The sequence below is a fragment of the Nyctibius grandis genome, chromosome 4, assembly GCF_013368605.1.
Source record: "Nyctibius grandis isolate bNycGra1 chromosome 4, bNycGra1.pri, whole genome shotgun sequence".
NCBI classification, from domain to species: domain Eukaryota; kingdom Metazoa; phylum Chordata; class Aves; order Nyctibiiformes; family Nyctibiidae; genus Nyctibius; species Nyctibius grandis.
The window spans coordinates 1,095,453-1,115,850 of record NC_090661.1 but is presented as its reverse complement, the minus strand read 5'-3'; the positions used below and the strand labels follow the sequence as shown (position 1 = coordinate 1,115,850).

The window sequence follows — 20,398 nt, the reverse complement described above, 5'->3', positions numbered from 1 at the left end:
TATCTTTTTTTTTTCTATTAAAACTCCAAAACTGGCCGGAGACTCACTCCCAGGGCACGTCCCTTGCTCCTGGGGACATCAACCATCTTCTGGGGACGTGGGGCAGGAGCAGGACCCCCCAGATGCATCCGTGGGCATGGCAGGGACGGGGTGGGAGGATGGGGAAGAGCACGGAGGGACTCGTGGGACAGACCCAGCGCCTTTACTGGGCATCGCCCAACACCCCCAGCTATTCCCACCGCCACGAGTAACCCCAGCGGTGTGGGGTGGGGCTGGGATCAGGCTCTGCAGGTGGGGCTGGAGGGTGGGCAGCTCAGGGCTTGGGGGCTATTAATACCCCCCCAGGGGCAGGTGGGCTTGAGTTTTTACTGCGAGGGCTTTGTCGGGTGCTTGTGTGCTGCAACAGCGGTGAAGCCACCTTGGCTGCTGCAGCAAAGCCATGAGAAACGTCCTTTGTCCTGCTTCCCTGGCAGCACAGAGGTGAGGAGGGCTGGCTGCTGCCCAAATACCTCCGGGGTCTGCTGCTGCGGAGCCTTTCCCCCCTCTCCAGCCGGGGGTGGGCTGCAGCGGGGGCTCTGGGCAAGGAGGGAGGGTCCCGTGGGGGTTTCTGATGCCCCGGGGTGGAATGAGGGTGAGCCCCTCCTGTGACCCGCTGTCCTGCTTTCCACGCTCTGGTTTATGAGCAGTTTAAGCCTGGGTCTGAGTTAGGAGGGGTAAACCCCCGCTGAGGGGGAGATGGGGCTGGGGGACTGGGACTGGGGTCTGTGGGGATGCTGCAGCGGAGGCTGTTGGCTGCTGGCAGCGTCCCCAGCGCTGGGCTCTCACCCAGGGGGGATGGAGAAGAAAATGCTTTGGGGGGTGTTTAGCAAAGCTGCCTTTGAGGGGGGCTGGGAAAGGCTGTTTTAAGGCACGTTGGGAGTTTAAAGGTGGGGGAAAACAGACTCTTTATTGTAAACGGTGCAGGGACTGGGATGCTGAGCTAGGAGGCTTTGCTGGGGAGGGCAGAGCTGGAGGGAGGATGATCCAACCCAAACATGGTCCATTCAGGGTGTCACAGACCCCAAACGAGCCTGTCTCTGGGGCACCATGGACCAAGCTGTGTCCATCCAGCTCGGTTCCCCTGCTCGGAGCCTGCCATCATCCTGTCCCCCAGCTCGCAGGACATCATTTAAGCCTGGGAATAACTGGAAGCTCAGGGCACGCTCCACTCCTTCCCGAGGATGCTGCCACCACCAACCCCCCCAGCAGGGCTTGCCGGGGGGTCCCCAGGAGCCAGGGTTGTCCTTGTCCCCACTAACTCACCCTGGGGTGTGCTGTGAGCTGGGAGGGACGAGGGAAAAGCAGCAGCACCGGTGCTAAAGCTTCATGTCTCTGTCTGACCTTGAGGAAGCCGTTGTCACCTTGCTGTGCCTGCACTGGTGCTTGGCTGCCTGGCTTCTCCCTCCCTCTGCAATGGACGGGGTGAGGTTAGTGGTTTTACAGCTCCTTTCCTTCGCTTCCCCTTTTTTTTTTTACATTAGTAAAAGTATTTTAAAATTCAAAATCTGAGGCATATAACACAGGTTCAAAAAGCATGTAAATACATCACGTGGGGCCGTTTATCTCCTAAGGCGGAGGCAGCATGTGTGAGAGCAAGGAAATCGCAGCCAGAACCCCCCTGGCCTCAGCTCGTCCAGGCTCTGGGGACCAGAGCCGGCGGTTTCCACTCGCAGGAGGCTCCCTCCTTCCTCCTGCCGCACCGTGGGGAGGTGCAGAGGCCCGGGGAGGGGTTTCTGCCTGATGTAGAAGTGGCAAAAAGGCTTTATGCATCCTGGCTTGGCTCCTGTGGGCCAGTTGGGCAGAGCCAGAGGGGCTCAAGGAAGAAAATACTGATTTTTATTTATTTTTTTTTCCCTGAGTATGTCTGTGGTTGGGCTGTTGCTTGGCTGCTGTTTATGGGAGGGAGGCAAACACGGTGGCCACAGAAGTGAAGTGAGTTCTGGGCCCCGCACTTCAAGAGAGATGTTGAGGTGTTGGAGCAAGTGCAGAGGAGGGCGACCAAGCTGGGGAAGGGTCTGGAGGGTCTGACCTACGAGGAACGGCTGAGGGAGCTGGGGGTGTTTAGCCTGGAGAAGAGGAGGCTCAGAGGTGACCTTAGTGCAGTCTACAACTACCTGAAGGGAGGTTGTAGCGCAGTGGGAGTCGGCCTCTTCTCCCAGGCAACCAGCGATAGGACAAGAGGACACAGCCTCAAGCTTGGCCAGGGGAGGTTCAGGTTGGACATCAGGAAGCATTTCTTCTCAGCAAGGGTCATTAGCCATTGGAAGGGGCTGCCCAGGGAGGTGGTGGAGTCACCATCTCTGGAGGGGTTTAAGAAAAGCCTGGCCATGGCACTTAGTGCCCTGGTCTAGTTGCCATGGTGGTGTCAGGGCAACGGTTGGACTCGATGAGCCCAGAGGGCTCTTCCAACCTCATTGATTCGGTGATTCTGTGTGGTTCTGAGTTATTCTTCAAGCGGCCAAGCTGACAAAGTTGGTTTCTCGTGGATTATTTCTGGGTGTGAGCTCCTTAAGGTGTCTGTGCTTCCTACGAAATCACGTGAAGGTGGTCGGTGGGTCCTGAGGAGCTGCACGGGGAAGGTGGGCGAGCGTCACGCAGCCTGATCCGCTCGGGAAATAAGGGCTAAAGGAGCTCTGAACAGTCCCAGGATGCGGATGCAGGTTGGGGTACGAGCAAGATCTGACCCGAGTGATGTGAGATTGGAGACCTGTGCCCGGCTGGAGGAGCGGGGCTGTGACAGGGAGGGCTCGTGGCTTTGAACCACGAAGCGCCGGAGGCGGCTGCGTCCGGCATGGAGAAGGGCCGAGCTGGCCTTGGGCTGCCTGCAGCCCCTCACACGAGGTCTGTAAGGGGAGGCAGACCCCAGCCCACTGCGGCAAGGGGAGGTTTGGGGAGCAGGGAAGCAGAGCTGGCACAAAACTACCCCAAGGCGCAGCGTTTTTGCTTCATCCTCCCGCTGTGCAGAGCTGCTCCTTGGCAAGACTCGTTGCCAGCCCTTAGCTCACTGCTGGGGGATTGCCACGCTCTGAGATCCCTTATCCTGGCAGGGGGGACCCCATACTCCTTTTTTTTTTCCTTTTGTCTTCACAGAAGCATCCCAATTTATCAGGCTGCCTCCCTCCCACTTCCCCCAGCATGTTCCCCCCTCTTTGTGGCTGTATTCACCACAAACCCAGGCAGGCTTTGGGGGAGCAGGCGGGGGCTCGGCGCTGCGGGGACAGCCCTGAGCTGCCGAGCCAACCCCCCACTAACAGGGGCTGTAACAGGGCCTTGACCACCCTGCCAGCCCCCCTCCTTGGCGCCCTGTCCCCCCCCAAAGTCCCAGCCCTTCCCTCCGGATTGGAGCGCTGTCCCCCCCTTCCCCTCCCCTGCTCTCCATCTTCATGCAGTCTGCAGAGGTGCATTGTGGGAAACTCCCAAGTTCCCCCCTCCTCCTCCTCCTCCGCCTTCCTCCCTCCCTCCTCTCTGCGCAAGAGCCAGCTCCTGAGGTGTGACTCTGCGGCCGGAGGACAGGAGGTAAGGGCTGCCCCTTTCCCCTGGGGGGCAAGGGGCCAGAGCTGCCGGGGGTCCCCAGCTCTCGGCGCAGAGACGGGCAGGGTGACATAGCGAAACGGAGACGCAGACCTACCTGGTCAAGGTGAGTGTCCGCCTCCTCGCAGCGGCCTGGGATGGAGGCCAGGGGCTGCCGTGCCGTCCCGGGAGCGCGTCCCCACGCAGCTCTCCCCGTTAACGGGCAACGGTGCTGCTTTGACCCCAAAACAAGGAGCGCAGCGAGGACGGCCGGCCCCGAGCAGCTCCCTTCCCAGCCCGGCTCCCCTCTTCTGCTCCCTGAAGGTCAGGCAGCCAGAGGAGGCATTTCCACTCCCTGCTCGCTCCCTGCCTCCATGTACCCGCCATCCGCTCGGCTGCCCTTGCGGGACGCGCTGTGCTTGCCCAGTCCCAGCTGGGGTGGCCACCAGCCACCGGGCTTCGGCAAGGGGGAGGCAGCAGCCCTAGGATGGAGACTGGGCTCTGTGGCTCCGAGCCCGGGGAAGCGGAGCCGGCCGTGGGGAGGGAGGAGAGGAGGCAGCAGCATCCCCAGCCGAAACCCCCCAGCCTCGGCAGCAAAGCCTGTGAGCCTCCCCGAGAGGTTTTGATCGGGTTTCCAGCTGCGTTTCCCCTCCCATCTCCATGGGCGGTGGGATTTGTCTGCCCTTGGCTCTGCCTGGATGGGTTTAATGTCTCTGAATTGCTGTGAGGCAGGAGGCCAGCGTGGCTAGGAATGGCCAGCAGCCCTGGCTACGAGTCCTCACCCTTCCCAAGGAAGGAGCTGGGGGTGGTTAGGCAGGGGGCTGTGGGGGTATCCTTTGATACGAGCCCTGTCTCGTGCTGGGAAGGAGCTCACAAAGGGGAATCTGCCCAAAAAAAGACCAAAATGGGGAGAGAATGATGGAGGCAACGGTGCCTGTGTGAAGCTACGGGGAGAAGATTGCACCGAATGAGGGGAGGGACGAGGACACGGGACCAGGACTCTCTGCCAGGGGTGAAGGCACGAGGGGATGGTTGGCGCACCTCACTCTGTCCCTGCCTCTCTGCGTGGGTCTGGGCACCCGTATGTGTGCAGAGCCCTGCTGGTGTGGTCCCCGCTCCTGCCTGGCTCTCTGTGACCATCTGGTAGCTTCTCATGGGGTTGGGGTGGGAAGGAAGAGGATTTTTGTTCTGGAATCGGGGCCAGCCTGGCAGAACTTTGGCGCTGGGGCGATGGGAGGAAGCGTCGGCGTCGCAGTTTCCCTTGGGTGGGGCTTAGGCAGGATGCTGTCAGGAGCTGGAGGATGGACTGCGCTGGAGTGAGCTCCCTGACTGCCCTCCACGAGTCTGACCTTCACAGGTTTGACCTTCAGCGTTTTCCATCTTCCCTTTCTCAGCCACGGTGCCCAACACCAGCCTCTAACCCCACGGTATTGTGGCAGGACGGGGGGAGAAAATCCAGAATTCCCCTAAATGGGGATGTTCATCCCTCCGCATCCATCCCCTCGGCGGGCAGGCTGCCAGAACCAGGGACCGGCGAGCGCCCTGGCACGCTGTCCCCATCCTTGGTAGGGCACAGGGATGGGCAGACGGGGTAGAAGGGGGGGATGGAGCGCTCTAAGCAAGCGTTTCTGTGCCAGAGGAGCTCTGGGCATCCTTCCCCAGCTCTCTGCAGGGAGGGAGAGCTCTAGTTTTGCCTCCGTAATCTTTTCCCCGGCCACAGCTGAGCAGCAAAGGGGGGTGATGCCACTAAAGCCTGGTGCAATCCCGCATCCCTCAGAAGGGTTTAGGATGCCCACAAGCTGACAAGGGCTGTTAAATTCACCGCTGCTTACAGCAGCGCTTGGGGCTATTTTGCTGTGTCAGAGATAACCCTCATCATTTTTGCTTGTGGATATTGAATTTGAGGGATACAGGATGTGCTGACTTAAAAGCATCAGTCTGTTAGGAAGGAAATCTGCCTCCTGCGCCTGGGTACCAGCTCCTGCCTGCCTGAGGAGCAGCACCCCAGACTGGCAGCCCCTGCCCCCTTGCCCAGGGCAGCTCCCCAAGCGCTGGCAGGCTCAGCGTGGAGAGGAGGGCTTTGAGGTGAGGAGGAGCGTGGGGTTCACCTCTCCAAGAGGCACAAAGGAGGCAGGGAACCCTCCCTGACCCTGCCACGATGCTATGCCTGAGGTGGCATCGCAGACCCAGTGCTGAGCGGGGAACTGAGACATGCCCCATGGCCCTTTTCAGTAGCAAGGCTGCGGGGCCAGCTTCTGCTGGGGCTTTTGGGCTCTGGGGCCTCCCTTCTGATCTTACAGGAGGTGCCAGCTTGTCCTCAGGAAGGGATGTGCCACCTTTTGGTGCAGCAGCTTGTCCCCGGTGCCACAGAGCTGCTGGCGTTGAATTGCTGGCTTTGGGAGGGCTGGAAAAGGATTATAAAGAAACAAAATGAGTGTGTTTGCAAAATGGTGCTGGTGGCAAAAGCCCAGACACGGGGGGGGATGCAGGTGTGGCACAGCAGCCTGGGACACAGGATGCACCCAAAATAGCTGCCATGGAAAAAAGTCACCCTGGTGAAGATCCTTCCCTTCGTTCCCCTAAACTTCTGCTTTGGGGTGAGTGATGCTCAGCCCTGTCAGGGAGAGGCTAAAGATATAACACTCATGATTTTTGAAGGGTAAAAGCTATAATCTTGTTCCACTAAAAAAAAATGGAACTATATAGTTGAAAACCAGTATTAAAGGTGGAGGGCACAGCAAAGTGAGGTGCTCTGAAATGGTGTTTGTCCCTCTTTGTGGGCTCCGCACAGTGTTACGACCCTGACAAGCCAGGCTTTGCAGCAGAAGGATGTTTCCAACCTAATCTCAGCCAAGTATTTTCAGATTCTCTCTAATTCTAGAAACAGCTTTGCTGTACACTGGGGCTGGGAGTGCAGCCGGTCCAGCTGCATCGCGGGGGCTGGTGGCACTTGAGCCAGGCAGGTTGTACAGCCTTGCCAGGCGTGACGTTGGGTCCATGCTGGGTGTAAGTGTGTCCACCCCATGGATGTCAGTCAGAGCACGTGACTGGCACCGCGGGAGAGCTCCTGACAAAACCTTCTCTGTCCCAAGGCTGTTTTGGTAACGCTTTCCTGATTTCTGCCGTGTTTGGGGACAGCCGTGAGCCCAGGCGTGACAAAGGGGTTTGTGTTGGTTCTGTGTCCAGGTGGTGAGTTGTCCCTCTGGGACCACGCATGGTGGATGCTCTGATGGAGGAGGGAAGGAGTGGGTTTGGTTGGGGTTTCAGGCAGCAGCCAGTGTATTTTTAATAGAGTCATGGGCAAGAAGCTGAACTGAGCTGCAAGTGCTTTCCAGCCCACGTTGCTGCAGAGGAATGGCCGGGTTTGTGCCCGCGAGGTGCCCTGGAAGGAGCTTTTGCAGATGGTGCAGTGGGAAACGTGCACCGAGAGCTCGGTGCTGGCGTGTGGAAGGGCAGGGTGAAGCAGCAGCCAGCCGTCCTTCCCTCCTTGGTGCCACGGGTTTAAGGGCAGAGTCAGGTTTGTACTTTTTCTCGTGGTTCTTGTTGCTTTATTTTCACGTGGGATGAGAGAAGATAACGGCACAACAACGTGGAGTGGGTTTTTGCTGTGTATGGGGCTGTGTAGAGGCAGAGAGCCTCAGCAGCGGAGTTAGAGCTGTGCTTTGGGCTTTAAAAAACCAAGAAAACAGCAGTAAAGCCCCTGGCAGGGTACGGTGTGCGTCTCTGCAGCGTTGCCTCCATCCTTCAGGGTGCAAAACGTCTGCCACGTCCATCCCAGCGAGATCTTTGGGGTCAGGATGAGCGTGGCGTGCAGATCACAGAATCACAGGGTCAATGAGGTTGGAAGAGCCCTCTGGGCTCATCGAGTCCAACCATTGCCCTGACACCACCATGGCAACTAGCCCAGGGCACTAAGTGCCATGTCCAGGCTTTTCTTAAACCCCTCCAGAGATGGTGACTCCACCACCTCCCTGGGCAGCCCCTTCCAATGGCTAATGACCCTTGCTGAGAAGAAATGCTTCCTAATGTCCAACCTGACCCTCCCCTGGCCAAGCTGGAGGCTGTGTCCTCTTGTCCTAGCGCTGGTTGCCTGGGAGAAGAGGCCAACTCCCACTTCACTACACCCTCCCTTCAGGTAGTTGTAGACTGCACTAAGGTCACCTCTGAGCCTCCTCTTCTCCAGGCTAAACACCCCCAGCTCCCTCAGCCGTCCCTCGTAGGTCAGACCCTCCAGACCCTTCCCCAGCTTGGTCGCCCTCCCCTGCACTCGCTCCAACACCTCAACATCTCTCTTGAAGTGTGGGGCCCAGAACTGGACACAGGATTCAAGGTGCGGCCTCACCAGTGCCGAGCACAGAGGGACGATCCCTTCCCTAGAACAGCTGGCTACACTATTCCTCATAGAGGCCAGATGTGATGCTTAGCTCAGACCTCATCTCCCGCAGAGATCACAGCGTAGAAAAAGGCCCTTTATCATTTTTCTGGGCTCATGCTGGTGGGGAGTGCATCAGGGCTGGCCGCGGGGCTCCGAAATGCTGTGTCACCCGTGCGGGGAACGTGTCCTGTTAAAATACTTCCAGCATCTGACGCTCTCCACATCAAGACTCAAAGGGTTTGTTTGAGAGGGAAACGTTTAATCCAGGGCTGGGGGGAGGGATGTGGGGAGTAGCAAACAACAGATTGGGAAAAGGATTCATAAATATCTCATCAGAGAGAAGTGGGTCAACAGCGTTCGCTGTGACTTGGTGCCGTTGTCCCCAGGGCTTGGCTTTGGGAGGGCTGGGAACACGGCTGTCCCCCTTCACAGCCTGGGGCACTGAGGCTGTTTAAAAGCACCTACAACAAGTGGCTCCCGCTTGCGTCGTGTTTTATCACCTTTGCTGTGCGTTGCGTCAGGAGCCGGGGGCCAAAATAAACCGTGAGGCAGCTAAAATCCTCCTCGGGGAGCTGCCCACGGCAGCTGAACGAACACCAGCACCTTATGTAAAGCTGTTGTAATATTTATGGTGGTACTGGGAGGCACTGCATTGCCTCATCTGTCTTCACAGCACTTCTTGGCGACGGGGGGGAGGCTTAGTCACACGCTGCTGTCACTTACCGGAGGTGCTTGCCTGGCATCTCGCCGCCTTTAACGTGTTTATTCCCCCAGCAGCTCAGAAAGGGGGAGAAATGCTCTTTGTCCCCCTTGGATGGGGGGAGTTGGAGCATTGGGATACAAAACGAGCTGCTCAGGTGCAGGAGGAGGCTGGGATGGGGCAGGGGACTGAACACAAACCCTTCCAGCCCTGATGGATCACTCCCCCGTACGGCAGATGAAAGGGGCACAGAAACGGGCACAGCCTCAAGCTTGGCCAGGGGAGGTTCAGGTTGGACATGAGGAAGCATTTCTTCTCAGCAAGGGTCATTAGCCATTGGAAGGGGCTGCCCAGGGAGGTGGTGGAGTCACCATCTGTGGAGGGGTTTAAGAAAAGCCTGGCCATGGCACTTAGTGCCCTGGTCTAGTTGCCATGGTGGTGTCAGGGCAATGGTTGGACTCGATGATCCCAGAGGGCTCTTCCAGCCTGGTTGATTCTGTGTGTGATTCTGTGTGTGATTCAGACCCCGAGGACACTTCCCAAGGGACAGTGTCTGGTCATTCAAGCTGCATCACTTCGGGGTAGGACAAGAAGGTCGAGAGCCCAAGTGTGACCCCCTTGGAGCCATCAGCAGCTCCCCACTTCAGTGGGGGGAAAAGGCCCCATGAGGAGCAGCTGAGGGACCTGGGGGTGTTTAGCCTGGAGAAAAGGAGGCTGAGGGGAGACCTTCTCGCTCTCTACAACTACCTGAAAGGAGGGTGTAGCGAGGTGGGGGTCGGTCTCTTCTCCCAGGTAGCAAGTGATAGGATGAGAAGAAACGGCCTCAAGTTGCACCAGGGAAGGTTTAGATTGGATATGAGGAACAATTTCTTCACCAAAAGAGTTATCAAGCAGTGGAACAGGCTGCCCAGGGCAGTGGTGGAGTCACCATCCTTGGAGGGATTTAAAAGACAAGCAGATGTGGTGCTGAGGGACATGGGTTAGTGGTGGCCTTGGCAGTGCTGGGTTAACGGTTGGACTTGATGATCTTAAAGGTCCTTTCCAACCCAAACGATTCTAAAATGAAGCAGAGCTACATAAATGAGAAGCCGTGACTGATGATTCTCCTTGAGTTTCCAGAAGCAGTGGGGATGCCCTGGTGACTGATATGAACTCTCTGATGGGCAGATGTCCTCAAAGGACAGTGGAGGTGCCATATTTGAGCCAGTGAGGTTTCTTTTTTTTATTTTAAGGTGAATCCTATGGGGGAAAAGTAGGGCTGGCCTGGCTGTGAGTCAGCAAATGGTTCTAATTTCTACCCTAAAATAACTCAGCAGTGGGATTGCAGCTCTGCCTTCAGCCTGCAGCTGCGGAGGGACAAATCCTGGTTTATTTTTTTGATGAGTTTTGATGGTTTCTTACATGATGTTCAGCTGAGCTTGGCAGGACTCGTGCTCCCTCCTGCACTCTGCTCATTTCAGCCCGTGCTCCCAGTCCCTCCTTTCCTTAACTCCCTGCCGAGCCACTTTGGTGCACGGGGGGATTTGCTAATCTTTGGAAGAAGAAAGGGAGGTGACAATGCTCTTGAGCCTCAGGGTCTCAGGAGGGACACCCCAAACCCTGTGCCCGTGGCTCTCTGAAATAATGCCTTCTCCAGGGCAAGGTGCTTGGAGCCTATTTCTGCCTCAAGCTTCGCCAGGGGGGGTTCAGGTTGGACATTAGGAAGCATTTCTTCTCAGCAAGGGTCATTAGCCATTGGAAGGGGCTGCCCAGGGAGGTGGTGGAGTCACCATCTCTGGAGGGGTTTAAGAAAAGCCTGGCCATGGCACTTAGTGCCATGGTGGTGTCAGGGCAATGGTTGGACTCGATGATCCCAGAGGGCTCTTGCAACCTGGTTGATTCTGTGATTCTTTTGCCATAAAATGACAAGTGGCAACAAGCTGGCAACCAGCTGGCATTGCCCTGTGGCCGGGAACCTCAGACCTCTTTGGAGAAGCCTTAATCTGTCAGAACAGGCTACCTTTCGCCTGGCTTTTCCCTCAGGACATTGTGATCCCACCTCAGCCGTGTGCTCCAGCTGATTTTCCTCTGACTGCTTCAGCCAAGCCCTCTTTGGTGATGGTAATACCCCGTGTGACCACGCTGTCCTCCACCTGAGGGTCTCGCGTTGGTGAGTTCAGTTGATTTGCACTGAAGGAGAGACACTTGCTGCAGGCTGCAGACCTCAGTCTGACATTACCTGCTCCTCACCCACCAGCTGGTGCTGGCGCCTGGATCCAGGATGGTTAATTCAGTCCTGTGAGCCAGTGCTGGCAGGTGCAAATTGCACTCACCAAGGGGAAGCTGGCCGAGAAGAGGGCTGGTTTTTGTCCCTCACAAAGCTAGTTTGGTCTTTAATGACCAAACGCAGGTGTGCCAGCTGAGACTGACAGGACCTGCTGAAGGGACCTGAAATTAATTGGTATTCGGTGTACGTTCTTCCTCCGTGACACTGAAAACCTTTCCCTGTGGTGGTGTAAGAGCAATTGACTGAAGAAGATGATGAGGACTGCGTTGGGCGTTGTGTTCTCAGGTTCAAAGTCCTCCCGTAGCTTCAGGAAGCTGGACGCAGCACTGCTGGGGGGGTCTCACGAGAGCGGAGTAAAGGGGTAGAATCCCCTCCCTCGCCCTGCTGGCCACGCTGCTGGGGATGCAGCCCAGGAGATGGTTGGCTTTGGGCTGCGAGTGCACGTTGCTGGCTCATGGTGAGCTTATAGGGCTTGGGGCTGGTCTGTGCAGGGGCAGGAGGACCTTCCAAGGGTGGTGTGTCACGGTGAAGCCAGCAGTGACTCCTGTGCTCCGTTCGGCGCAGGATTGATGCAGCTTTCATCTGCGCACGCAGGAGATGGGTGAATAGATGTATTTTCTGGGGGTTGAGGCAGAAAAGGTGCCCTTCAGGGAGCCAGGGAAAGCTGCTTGTGCTGGCTGAGTCTGACCACGCTGACTTGGAGAGCTGCAACAAGCAGAAGCATCCCAGGAGGGCTGCGGTGTTTGTGTGCCGCTGCGGCAGGAATTTGGAGGGCTTTGCTTTGCCTTTTTCTCCTTGATCACTGGTTTCAGGATCTCTTTTCCCTCTTCCCAGCCTGGGAAAAGAGCTGGTTGGCTGCTGGCAAGTGAAAACCTCCCTGAAAAGGCACAGATTGTTAAACAAAGACATAGCGGGGGGGGAAAGGGAGGGAATGAGGCCTCTTTCCCACAAAACCTCGTTCCCAAGGGCTGCTGTGTGTGTGGGAGGCAGAGAGGGAGCTGGAAGGGGGAGGTGTGGGTAGATGGGCGCAGACAGCGACTGAGGAGGAGAGAAAAGGGAGGAATAAATAGATGTGAGGAGCTGTAAGAGAGCAAAGGCAGAGAAACAGGCCATTAGAGAAAAGCTGTGTGTGATGGAATGAGGAGGAGACAAAGGGCTGGGGAAAAATCCCTCACACCTGTATGTGCAGTTTTTGAAAATGGGGCCAGCACCTTTCTTTTCTGTCTGTGGGACACAGGGGTGCTTAAAGATGAGCACATGCTCCTGCCCTTGAAAGCACAGGGCTGGAAAGGGGAAGGAGAGGGTCATTAGACATTGGAAGGGGCTGCCCAGGGAGGTGGTGGAGTCACCATCTCTGGAGGGGTTTAAGAAAAGCCTGGCCATGGCACTTAGTGCCCTGGTCTAGTTGCCATGGTGGTGTCAGGGCAATGGTTGGACTCGATGATCCCAGAGGGCTCTTCCAACCTCATTGATTCTGTGAGAGCAAAAGGAAAGAGGGGATGATACCCAAGGCAGGGAGGCTGCTTGGGAGGGAGCTAATGATGTACAGAAGAGGGTTAAATACTGTGATGGAAGAGGATGAGCTGCTAAGGGTACCCTGGGTGAGGAGGAGGAGGAGGGGGGCAGCATTTGACAGCATCAGCTCAACCACGCCAAAGGGTCTGCGGAGACACTGGGTGATTCTGTGGCTACTTCCAGTGATGGAAAACCGCTGACAGAAAGCCACGTGGGCACGTAAGAACTGTTGATATTGGTCCATCAGGGGTGTGAACGTGAGAGGATATGGATACACTGAGGTTCTTGGGCTGTGCAGAGTCCTCGTTTCTCAGCTAAGAGGCCAGTTTGCCCCCAAAGTGATTTATCCCCACCATCTCTGTAGGCTGCACAGGGCTTTCCTAGGGAGCAGCAGAAGTTTAATGCACGGTTCATCCAGTGTTACTGCACCAATACTAGAGGGTGTGTGAGCAGCTCAGCTAATTGATATCAAAATGATTGAGTGGGTCATTTAATATTTATGACGTGATGAATCTGACTCTCCCTGCTTTAACCTCGAAGCCTGCTTCAGTCTTGGGCCCCACTTACTATTTCTTTGTGTCATGGTTGTACCAGATGTAAAATGAGGATAAATTGCTCCCAAACCAAAAGAGCAGAGTCCTGTGAGTGACTGTGGGTGACCTCAGCATGTAGGAATACAGCCCTGGATGTACATAGGATCTCCTCTGAGCAGAGCAGTCTGAATGCTCTTTGGAGGCAGTAGGAAGGAGAAGGTGAGGCAGGTGGTATCTACAGAAATATTACAGCATGAGTGAGGAGAGGAAAATGTTCTTGCACTTGGCCAGGACCATATGTTTATCTACCAAGTCCCACAAAGGAGGTCTCAAGCTTGGTGAGCACATTGTGCTTGTGTGGTACAAGAAGCCCAAGCATATGATACATCTTCAGTGAAGCAAGAGGAGACGGTGGTGGTGGTGGTTTTCCAAAATGGTTTAACATATCAAGCTCAGAAATATAAGTGTTGCTCAGCTGCAGTCAAAGAGACTATGCTTTTTTACACCCAAAGCAGATCTGGCCCATGTAGAGCTGCTAGGGAAATGAGATTGCTGGGTTTTAAACAAGTGAAGAACTAGTTTGATATTTTTTTTTTTTAATTCCATGGGAAGAGCTTGGAGTTAGACTGAATTGAAAACCTAAGGGAAGAGTAGCAACAATCCTGCTTAACGCTGGCTATGAAACCCTGGGGGCAGGTAATCTGCCTCTCACCTTTCAATGGTTTCTTTCAAAACTGGCCAGCTTGGGTCATCTAATGCCTTTTGGAGACCTCAGGTTCCACCTCAGCAAACACTACCCAGCTAAAATTCATCCCCTCTAAGGGAGGTGAGTAAGGTAGGTCCATGGAAAGCCTTCTGGAAGTGCCTGTCCCATGTCCATGCTACAGGAAGAGCTGAGAGGACTCTCCTAGGCCAAGCGCCAACCTTCCAGACAGCTTTTTTAGTATATGGTGTACTAGTCTCATGGTCACCATGTCTGGTGCAGCATATGAGCTATGGACTTTAGTGACTTCAGTGCAGCAGTTCCCTCAGTCAACTCCAGTTGACTGGCTTTGGAGAAGATTGTGGCCATCAAACAATGGCTTACAAGGGAGAGCAGGAGAGGGGGGAGATTCTATCTCCTACCAAGCCATAAGGTGTTGCCCAGCTTTGCTTTGGACCCAAACCCAGCATTTCTGTGAGCAGGTTTCCTCCAGGCCAGCGTTTCTGCCTAAATGGAGATTAAAACCCTGCATTTGTCAGCCTGTTTCCCAGAAGAGGCGGCAGCAGCAGCACAGACCGTTGCTGCAACCCGGGGACCTTCTCCCTGTCTGTCATTGAAGGAGTGATCTGCACTCTGAGCTGCTTTGGAAGAAACATCTCTCTGTAGAGGTTCGAGGAGCATCTTTATTTCTAAATCCAGACAGCTAACGAGCTCATATGTCACTTAGCAGGCAGAAAGCTCTGGGCAGGCTTCCCGGCGGTGCTGAAGGTCAGCAGGGAGGTGATGAAGCAGGGCACTCGGATCTAACCGCTGCCTCCTGCCTACTCGTTATTTCCTAGGCTCAAAGCTGACGTGGTGGTGCACCCTCGGAGGCCTGATGGCAAGCTGCCCCCCAGCCACCTCCTCCTCACAGTTACTAAAGAGCGAGCCAAGGGTTTTCCAGTCTTGTCTTCTGCCCTCCTCTGTTGCCTCCAGGTAGAATGGTGCTGGCTTGCTCTGTCCTTTCACCCACCTCTCATTGCTCTGCTTCCTCTTCCAGGTGCTGTATCATGTCCAGATAGGACCCCGCCAGCGTGAGACTCGTTCCAAGGGGCTGAGCTGTCCCTCTCAGGTGGCTCCTCTGCTTTCTCCAGCAGCCAGGCAAAGGAGAAGAGCTGGGATAGTCCCACGCACGCAGCGTCCAGTCGCTACCCACAGCACTCGTAGGGATGGATTCCAAAGGCAACGTCCGAAGCGGAAACAAACCCGATGCCAAGACCCCCAGCTCCGGGAAGCCAGAAAAGCCCAACCCTGGGCCTGCCACGAATGCAGACAAGAAGGAGATCCCCAAAGAGCAGCCTGCTCCTGCCACTGCCACCTCTGCCACCAAGAAGGCAGGTGGTGACGCCGCCGTCGTGAACAACCACAGCAACCTGAAACCCAGCCCCGCCGCCACGGAGACGCAAGAGGCCACCGGCCAGTCCCCTGACTCTGACCACAAGGGAAATGGCTCCGAGGAGTCCCCAGGCAGCATCTTCGACAACATGAAGCCCTTGATCATCATCGGAGGAGTAGCGGTGGCTGCGCTCGCTGCCATTGTGGGAGTGGCGTTCCTAGCCCGGAAAAAATGAAGACCGAGACGGGGTGGGGATGAGAAACCCAGCCCAGCTGTACAGCGCCTTTTGAGACAAATGCATGCAGAAAAATTCTATACATATCTATATATAGAGAGAGTGAGCTAGATAGGTCAGCGATGCACAACTGCAACTCCAAGGGTCTTGTTCAAGACGACTGTGCCAGTTTGACCCGGTGTGGGTAACTCCATGCACTCAGCGTGTGCTTTCATGTACTATAACTTGGCTTACACCACTGTGTATAGATTACAGCTTCTCCTGATCGGTGTCAATGACGGTGTCCCCTCCCCTCCCCTGCTGTCCTCCCTGGGAGACACCCCCACCTCTCCTGAAGGCCCCTGTTTTCAAGTCCAAAGTGTTCTACGTCCCATCCAGAGTCCCCGCTTTGTGTTTTGGTTTCCGTTCGGTTTGGTTTTAAGTTGGGTTGTGGTAAAGAAGACGTAAGGGGAGAGGGAGCGTAGGGTGAAGACCCGGTTTGCCTGTCGCTGCGTGTTGGGGTGGTGTTTAACCAGCCACCCCTGGGGCAGGGGAAGCAGTGGGCAAACGCAGGCCAAAGGCAGCTCCTTCACCCCAGCAGCGAAGTGTGGTCTCTAACGGGTGTCTTGTGTACCTGCTGCTCAGCAACTTGGAAGTGCTCTAGAGAAAACAGGCTGGCTGTGGCTGGGGGCTGAGACTGCAGCGTGGCAGAGCTGAGTGTGCAACCTGGGACGTCACACCAAGTCACTTCTCTGGCTGAGGTGCCAGCGGGGCAGCGAGCAGAGGGGCCGTCCCGTGACCGACAGCAGTTAGCAGTGCGTGGAGGTGCCTGGCCAAGTCCCACGCCGGCGTCGGGCAGAGAGCAGCTGCCATCTGCTTGGCTGCTTGCACGCCTTCAGGATCCCACGCCTCACCAAGGTCGTATGGGCAGTGTTTGGGGCTAGAGAGACTTTGTTTTGGATCTAGTATTTCCTAAAGTTAGGCTGGGATTTGCAGGATGCTGTGGCCTCAGCGCAAACTCCCTTGAGGTCAGCTGGACTATTTCTGTTTGCTTATTTGGGCTTTGGGTCAGGCCTTTTCACCTGCTTTTTTTCCCACTGAAGATTATGGTCTTCTTAGTATGTGAGAAGGTAGAAAAAGTGGAGACTTGAGCTGATTTTAGGGGCAGAGAGGACCTGGAATCCCAAGAGAGTAAGACTGACCTGCTTTATACCAGGGAAACCCTGTTCAAGGGCACTGGAATCTGTCTGTCCTGGGGGGATTTCTTACCTCCCTCCTATGACAGCAGCAGGGATTTGTGACTCCTCCAAGCTTTGGAAATGGAAACAAATTCCCAGCCCTCGGGAACAGCCTGGTTTCATCGGTGAGAAGCTCGGCTCTAAAGCCCGACCTTGTGAAGGGGAGAAGGCAGGCAGGTGATGAGAGAGGGTGTTCGGTGCGTTGGCGGATGCCCTTCCCCTAACACCAAGAAGTGGGCAGATCTCCTTCTTCTGAAAGTTTCCATCACTACTCTTGGCTGCTGCGAGAAAGAGTCTTGCAAAAAAGACCTTGCATTTTGCTTTTAAATTGGGTCAGAGATGAGATGGGGTCAGGACTGCGGAGTCTCCGGAGCTCGGCAGCAGTTGCAGCCAGTGAGGAGGGTTTTGGAGCGATGATTAGCAAGAGGTTGTGACAAAGTGGAGTGAGTTCTGTTAAAGAGCCCAAGTCACACATCTGGACGTATAAATTTGGTGGGTGCAGGGCCAGAGAAAGGCGTATGTTCCTCAGGTACTGTCTTTGCGCTACCTGCTTCTGGCAGGACTACTGGACAGGGTGGTGGGTGTGTAGAACCTGATCTGGCAATTCTTCTCTTGACTCACGTCTGTCTGATTTACCCCAAATTTGGTGTGCTGAATGCATACAGCTTCCCCAAACCAAAGGACTTTTGATGCAGCCTGGCCATCCCCACGGTGAGATTTGTCACCCTCTTTTCCCCAAGGCCCATAAAACATCCCCAAAGGTGTGCAGCCTCTGGGAGTACCACATGCTGTCTGCTGAGTTTAATGTCTACCTCTGCCTTCACCAGTAGGGACAGGGGGTGGGCACGGTGGGTTCATGGTGGTTTTTGGAATGAGTGCTCCAGCCCCAGGTGAAATCCTGGTACCTTAAAGCACTCTCTGGCTGTAGTGTGGGTGTCTCCCAGGAGCTGTATGTCACTCACAGCCTGGAGGATGTATTTGGTTTGAAGCAGAAGGGTCTGTGATGGGGTGTTTTTATAATGCCACTTTTGTCTGGAGAACTGATTTCCCCTCGTCCTGTTTTGCAGATGTTCAGAGGTTATTTTTGAGGGGGAAAGGGGAGGGCAAGGGAACAGGGAAGGTATTTGGAAAGCAGAGATGTGAGAGAGAAGGTAGCTCAGGAGCAGTCCCAGCACGGCTCCCTTGCAGGGACGGCAGCTGGGCTTTGTGAGAGGACACAGGGAGGCTGCTGCGTCTGCACTGAGTCTGGGAGTGCCACAGAGCCCCAGACCCTGGCAGTGCCCTGGGCACATCCCCTTGCCATGCTGGGAGAGACCCCATTGCACACCAGCTCCCCTGCTCCTGCCTGCACCCTGAACTGTGCTTTCTGCTTCCTCACATGGAAATTTGGGGGCACAAGCCAGAAGAAAACTGCAGTGCAGCCCTGCCAGGAACCTGCCCTCCGTGACTGGGGGGCCTGTGCCCACTGGGTGCAGAGTAACGTCTCCAGACTACCAGGGTCTGGATGTGGGGATGGCTGATCCCGGGCTCCCCGTCTCTCAGATCTCTGAAGCACAAAGCTCTTGGCTGTAGGGAAATCTTCCTTACGTTGCTCGTGAGGAAGGGAAAATCGGCCACCCGTGCTCCGATCCGTGTTTTGCCAAAGTAGGGTGGTGATTTTCAGACAGAGACTTGTGTGTGCAAGTGGGAGGCCTGTCTCCAGGAGATGCTTCCACCTGTCCTGTCTGTTCGCTCTCTCTCAGCCCCAGCATATGATTATTTTTTTTTATCAGTGTGTGATGACATTACCCATACAGCATCTATCTATTCTGCCCTGACCAGCATAGATAGATACAGGGTGAGGAAAAAAGAAACACCTGCTTTATTCGAGTCTCCTGTTTTACTTTCTGAAGTGTTTTTATTTCCTTGACTAAACCTTTGGCAACAGAAGAGGGGAAAAACAGTTCTCAGCCAATGTGGGCCTTAACCATTTCTGTCCGTCTCCGAATCCCCCTGCCCTTAGAGCACTCAGATGCAAGGCCAGTATTTCATCCAGAAACGCACCACGGAGGTGGTGATGGGACTGCAGCTCGTCATCTGGGTACGTAACCACGTGCAAACCCTCCCTGGGCGGTAAACACAGTGTGTCCTGTTCATCAGGGGTTTTCCACTTGCTGTGATCACTTAACGTTGCTCTTTGCTGTCCCGAATCGCTACCTGGAACCCTCCTCTTTGGCAGTTTGGTTTGGGAAATGTTTGTGTGTGTGTGTATACACCGCCCTGCCTTGAAGAATATTCTGCACATGTATGTATACATATATGGTTATATTACTGCAGTCTGGGGAGGGGAAAACCAAATCAACCTGGAGATGGCCCTTCATTTGTTCCCCCGCCTTCACACAAAGTGTCCGTGATGTCTTCTCGTGCCATTCGCATCGTGCCATGCAGCACCCGAGTTCCTTTTTAGTCCTGGTTCCTTCTCAGTGCAGAGAATGTGTGGCTAGTGAACTGCTGGATGTGCGGCGTGCCAGTTGTGCTAGAGGCTCCAAATTACTGTTCCCCTCCCCGGATAGTCGTGTGGGCTACTCGCTTTAAAACAAGGCACTTTTAGGCTATACTGGCCTGTGTTGTAGCGCTTTTCAAAGTGTGGGTCTAGTGTTGGTTTGAGTCAGGTAGCTCAAGCGTAGATGCCATGCAAGCTCCCAAGCACCCAGCTGGGGCAACGCGCTTCAGCCCTGACTCACAAATGCCATCCTCTTGGCAAACACCTCCTGTTCTGCCTTAACGTGCCAGGCTGTGCGGGGGTTTCGTTTTGAGAGGGGAGAAAAAAAATAAAGTCCAGTGAGAACTAGGCTGAGAAGAGCAAATTCACCTCTCAGAATGGAAGCGAGACCGCAAACCAAATTTGTCGAAGCAGAAGGCTTAAATGACTGAACTCGCTGTGCTAAATAAATAGTTGTCTTTTCTCGTACTGAGCACACGCCGTTATTTGCTTGATGTTATTCTTTGTGTGGTGTTTGTGATATGAAGTTCTTCTAGTGATATCCCTGTGGGGAGAATGAACTAACGCTTAAAACTAATCCGATGCTGTGCTTGGGATTTGAAGAGATCTAGATTGCTAGTTTACTCTTTTGATAAAGTCTATAAATTATAAATTTGCAAAACTGACTTCAGACGTTGTAGTTTATAACTAAAACTAGAGATTCAATTACTACCCCTGCTCTCAATTGCTTTTTAAGGAGCCATAAGTTATAGTTGAATATAAAGACATCATTATGCTCTCGTGGACAACTTAGTAGGTTTTTGATGCTTTAAGAAAGACGAGATGGATTACACTTCTGCTTCCTCTTTTTACTGATTTAATAGGCTAGGGATAAGTCCTGTTATTCCTAACAGTTCTGCAGTAGGATGCAAACAAACCTGGAAGCCAGAGGACAATGCAGCAGCGTTTTCAGGAGGGTAAGAACACGTTCTTGCAGGTGCTGCTCACCTCTTGGGTTCACACTTAAAGCACTGACCAGTCGCCTGCCCTGCAGCACTTCTTAGTTCCCTTAGGCCGAGTGAGAAATTAAAAATGGGTTTATGTCTCTGCTGAATCAAAGTTTAGGGGTTGATCCACAGGCTACTGCAAACAAGGGGGATTTTCCCATTGGCTTCACCATGCTCTGCTCAGGCCTTTGAGGTCCCGTTGGCACCAGGGATACGATTGCAGGTCATCGTGAAATGTAAAGTCCTCTCAGTGGCACATTTTTTTAAAAACTGACAAAAACATGCCGTAGTTCTTCTGCTGAGTGTAAGGGAAGTCTTTTCTGGTACTGAGGCAGCCGTGCTCACAGCCACGCTTATGCCTACATTACCATTTGTGTATAAACAACAGCAGCGTAACTAAACCCAACCAGAGTTGGTGAGAGATGATTTCTGCCTTAAAAATTTCCCTTCCTTGCCTGGAAA

At 54.6% G+C, this 20,398-nt stretch overlaps 1 protein-coding gene across 1 annotated transcript; it reads left to right on the top strand.

The window, feature by feature from the left end:
• The first annotated feature begins 4,837 nt into the window (after positions 1 to 4,837).
• On the top strand, positions 4,838 to 20,398 carry CEND1 (cell cycle exit and neuronal differentiation 1). The gene is made up of 2 exons (XM_068397838.1): positions 4,838 to 4,906; positions 14,681 to 20,398. Exon 2 carries the CDS (start codon positions 14,850 to 14,852, stop codon positions 15,249 to 15,251), a length of 402 nt encoding a protein of 133 aa, XP_068253939.1. The 5' UTR covers positions 4,838 to 4,906; positions 14,681 to 14,849; the 3' UTR covers positions 15,252 to 20,398.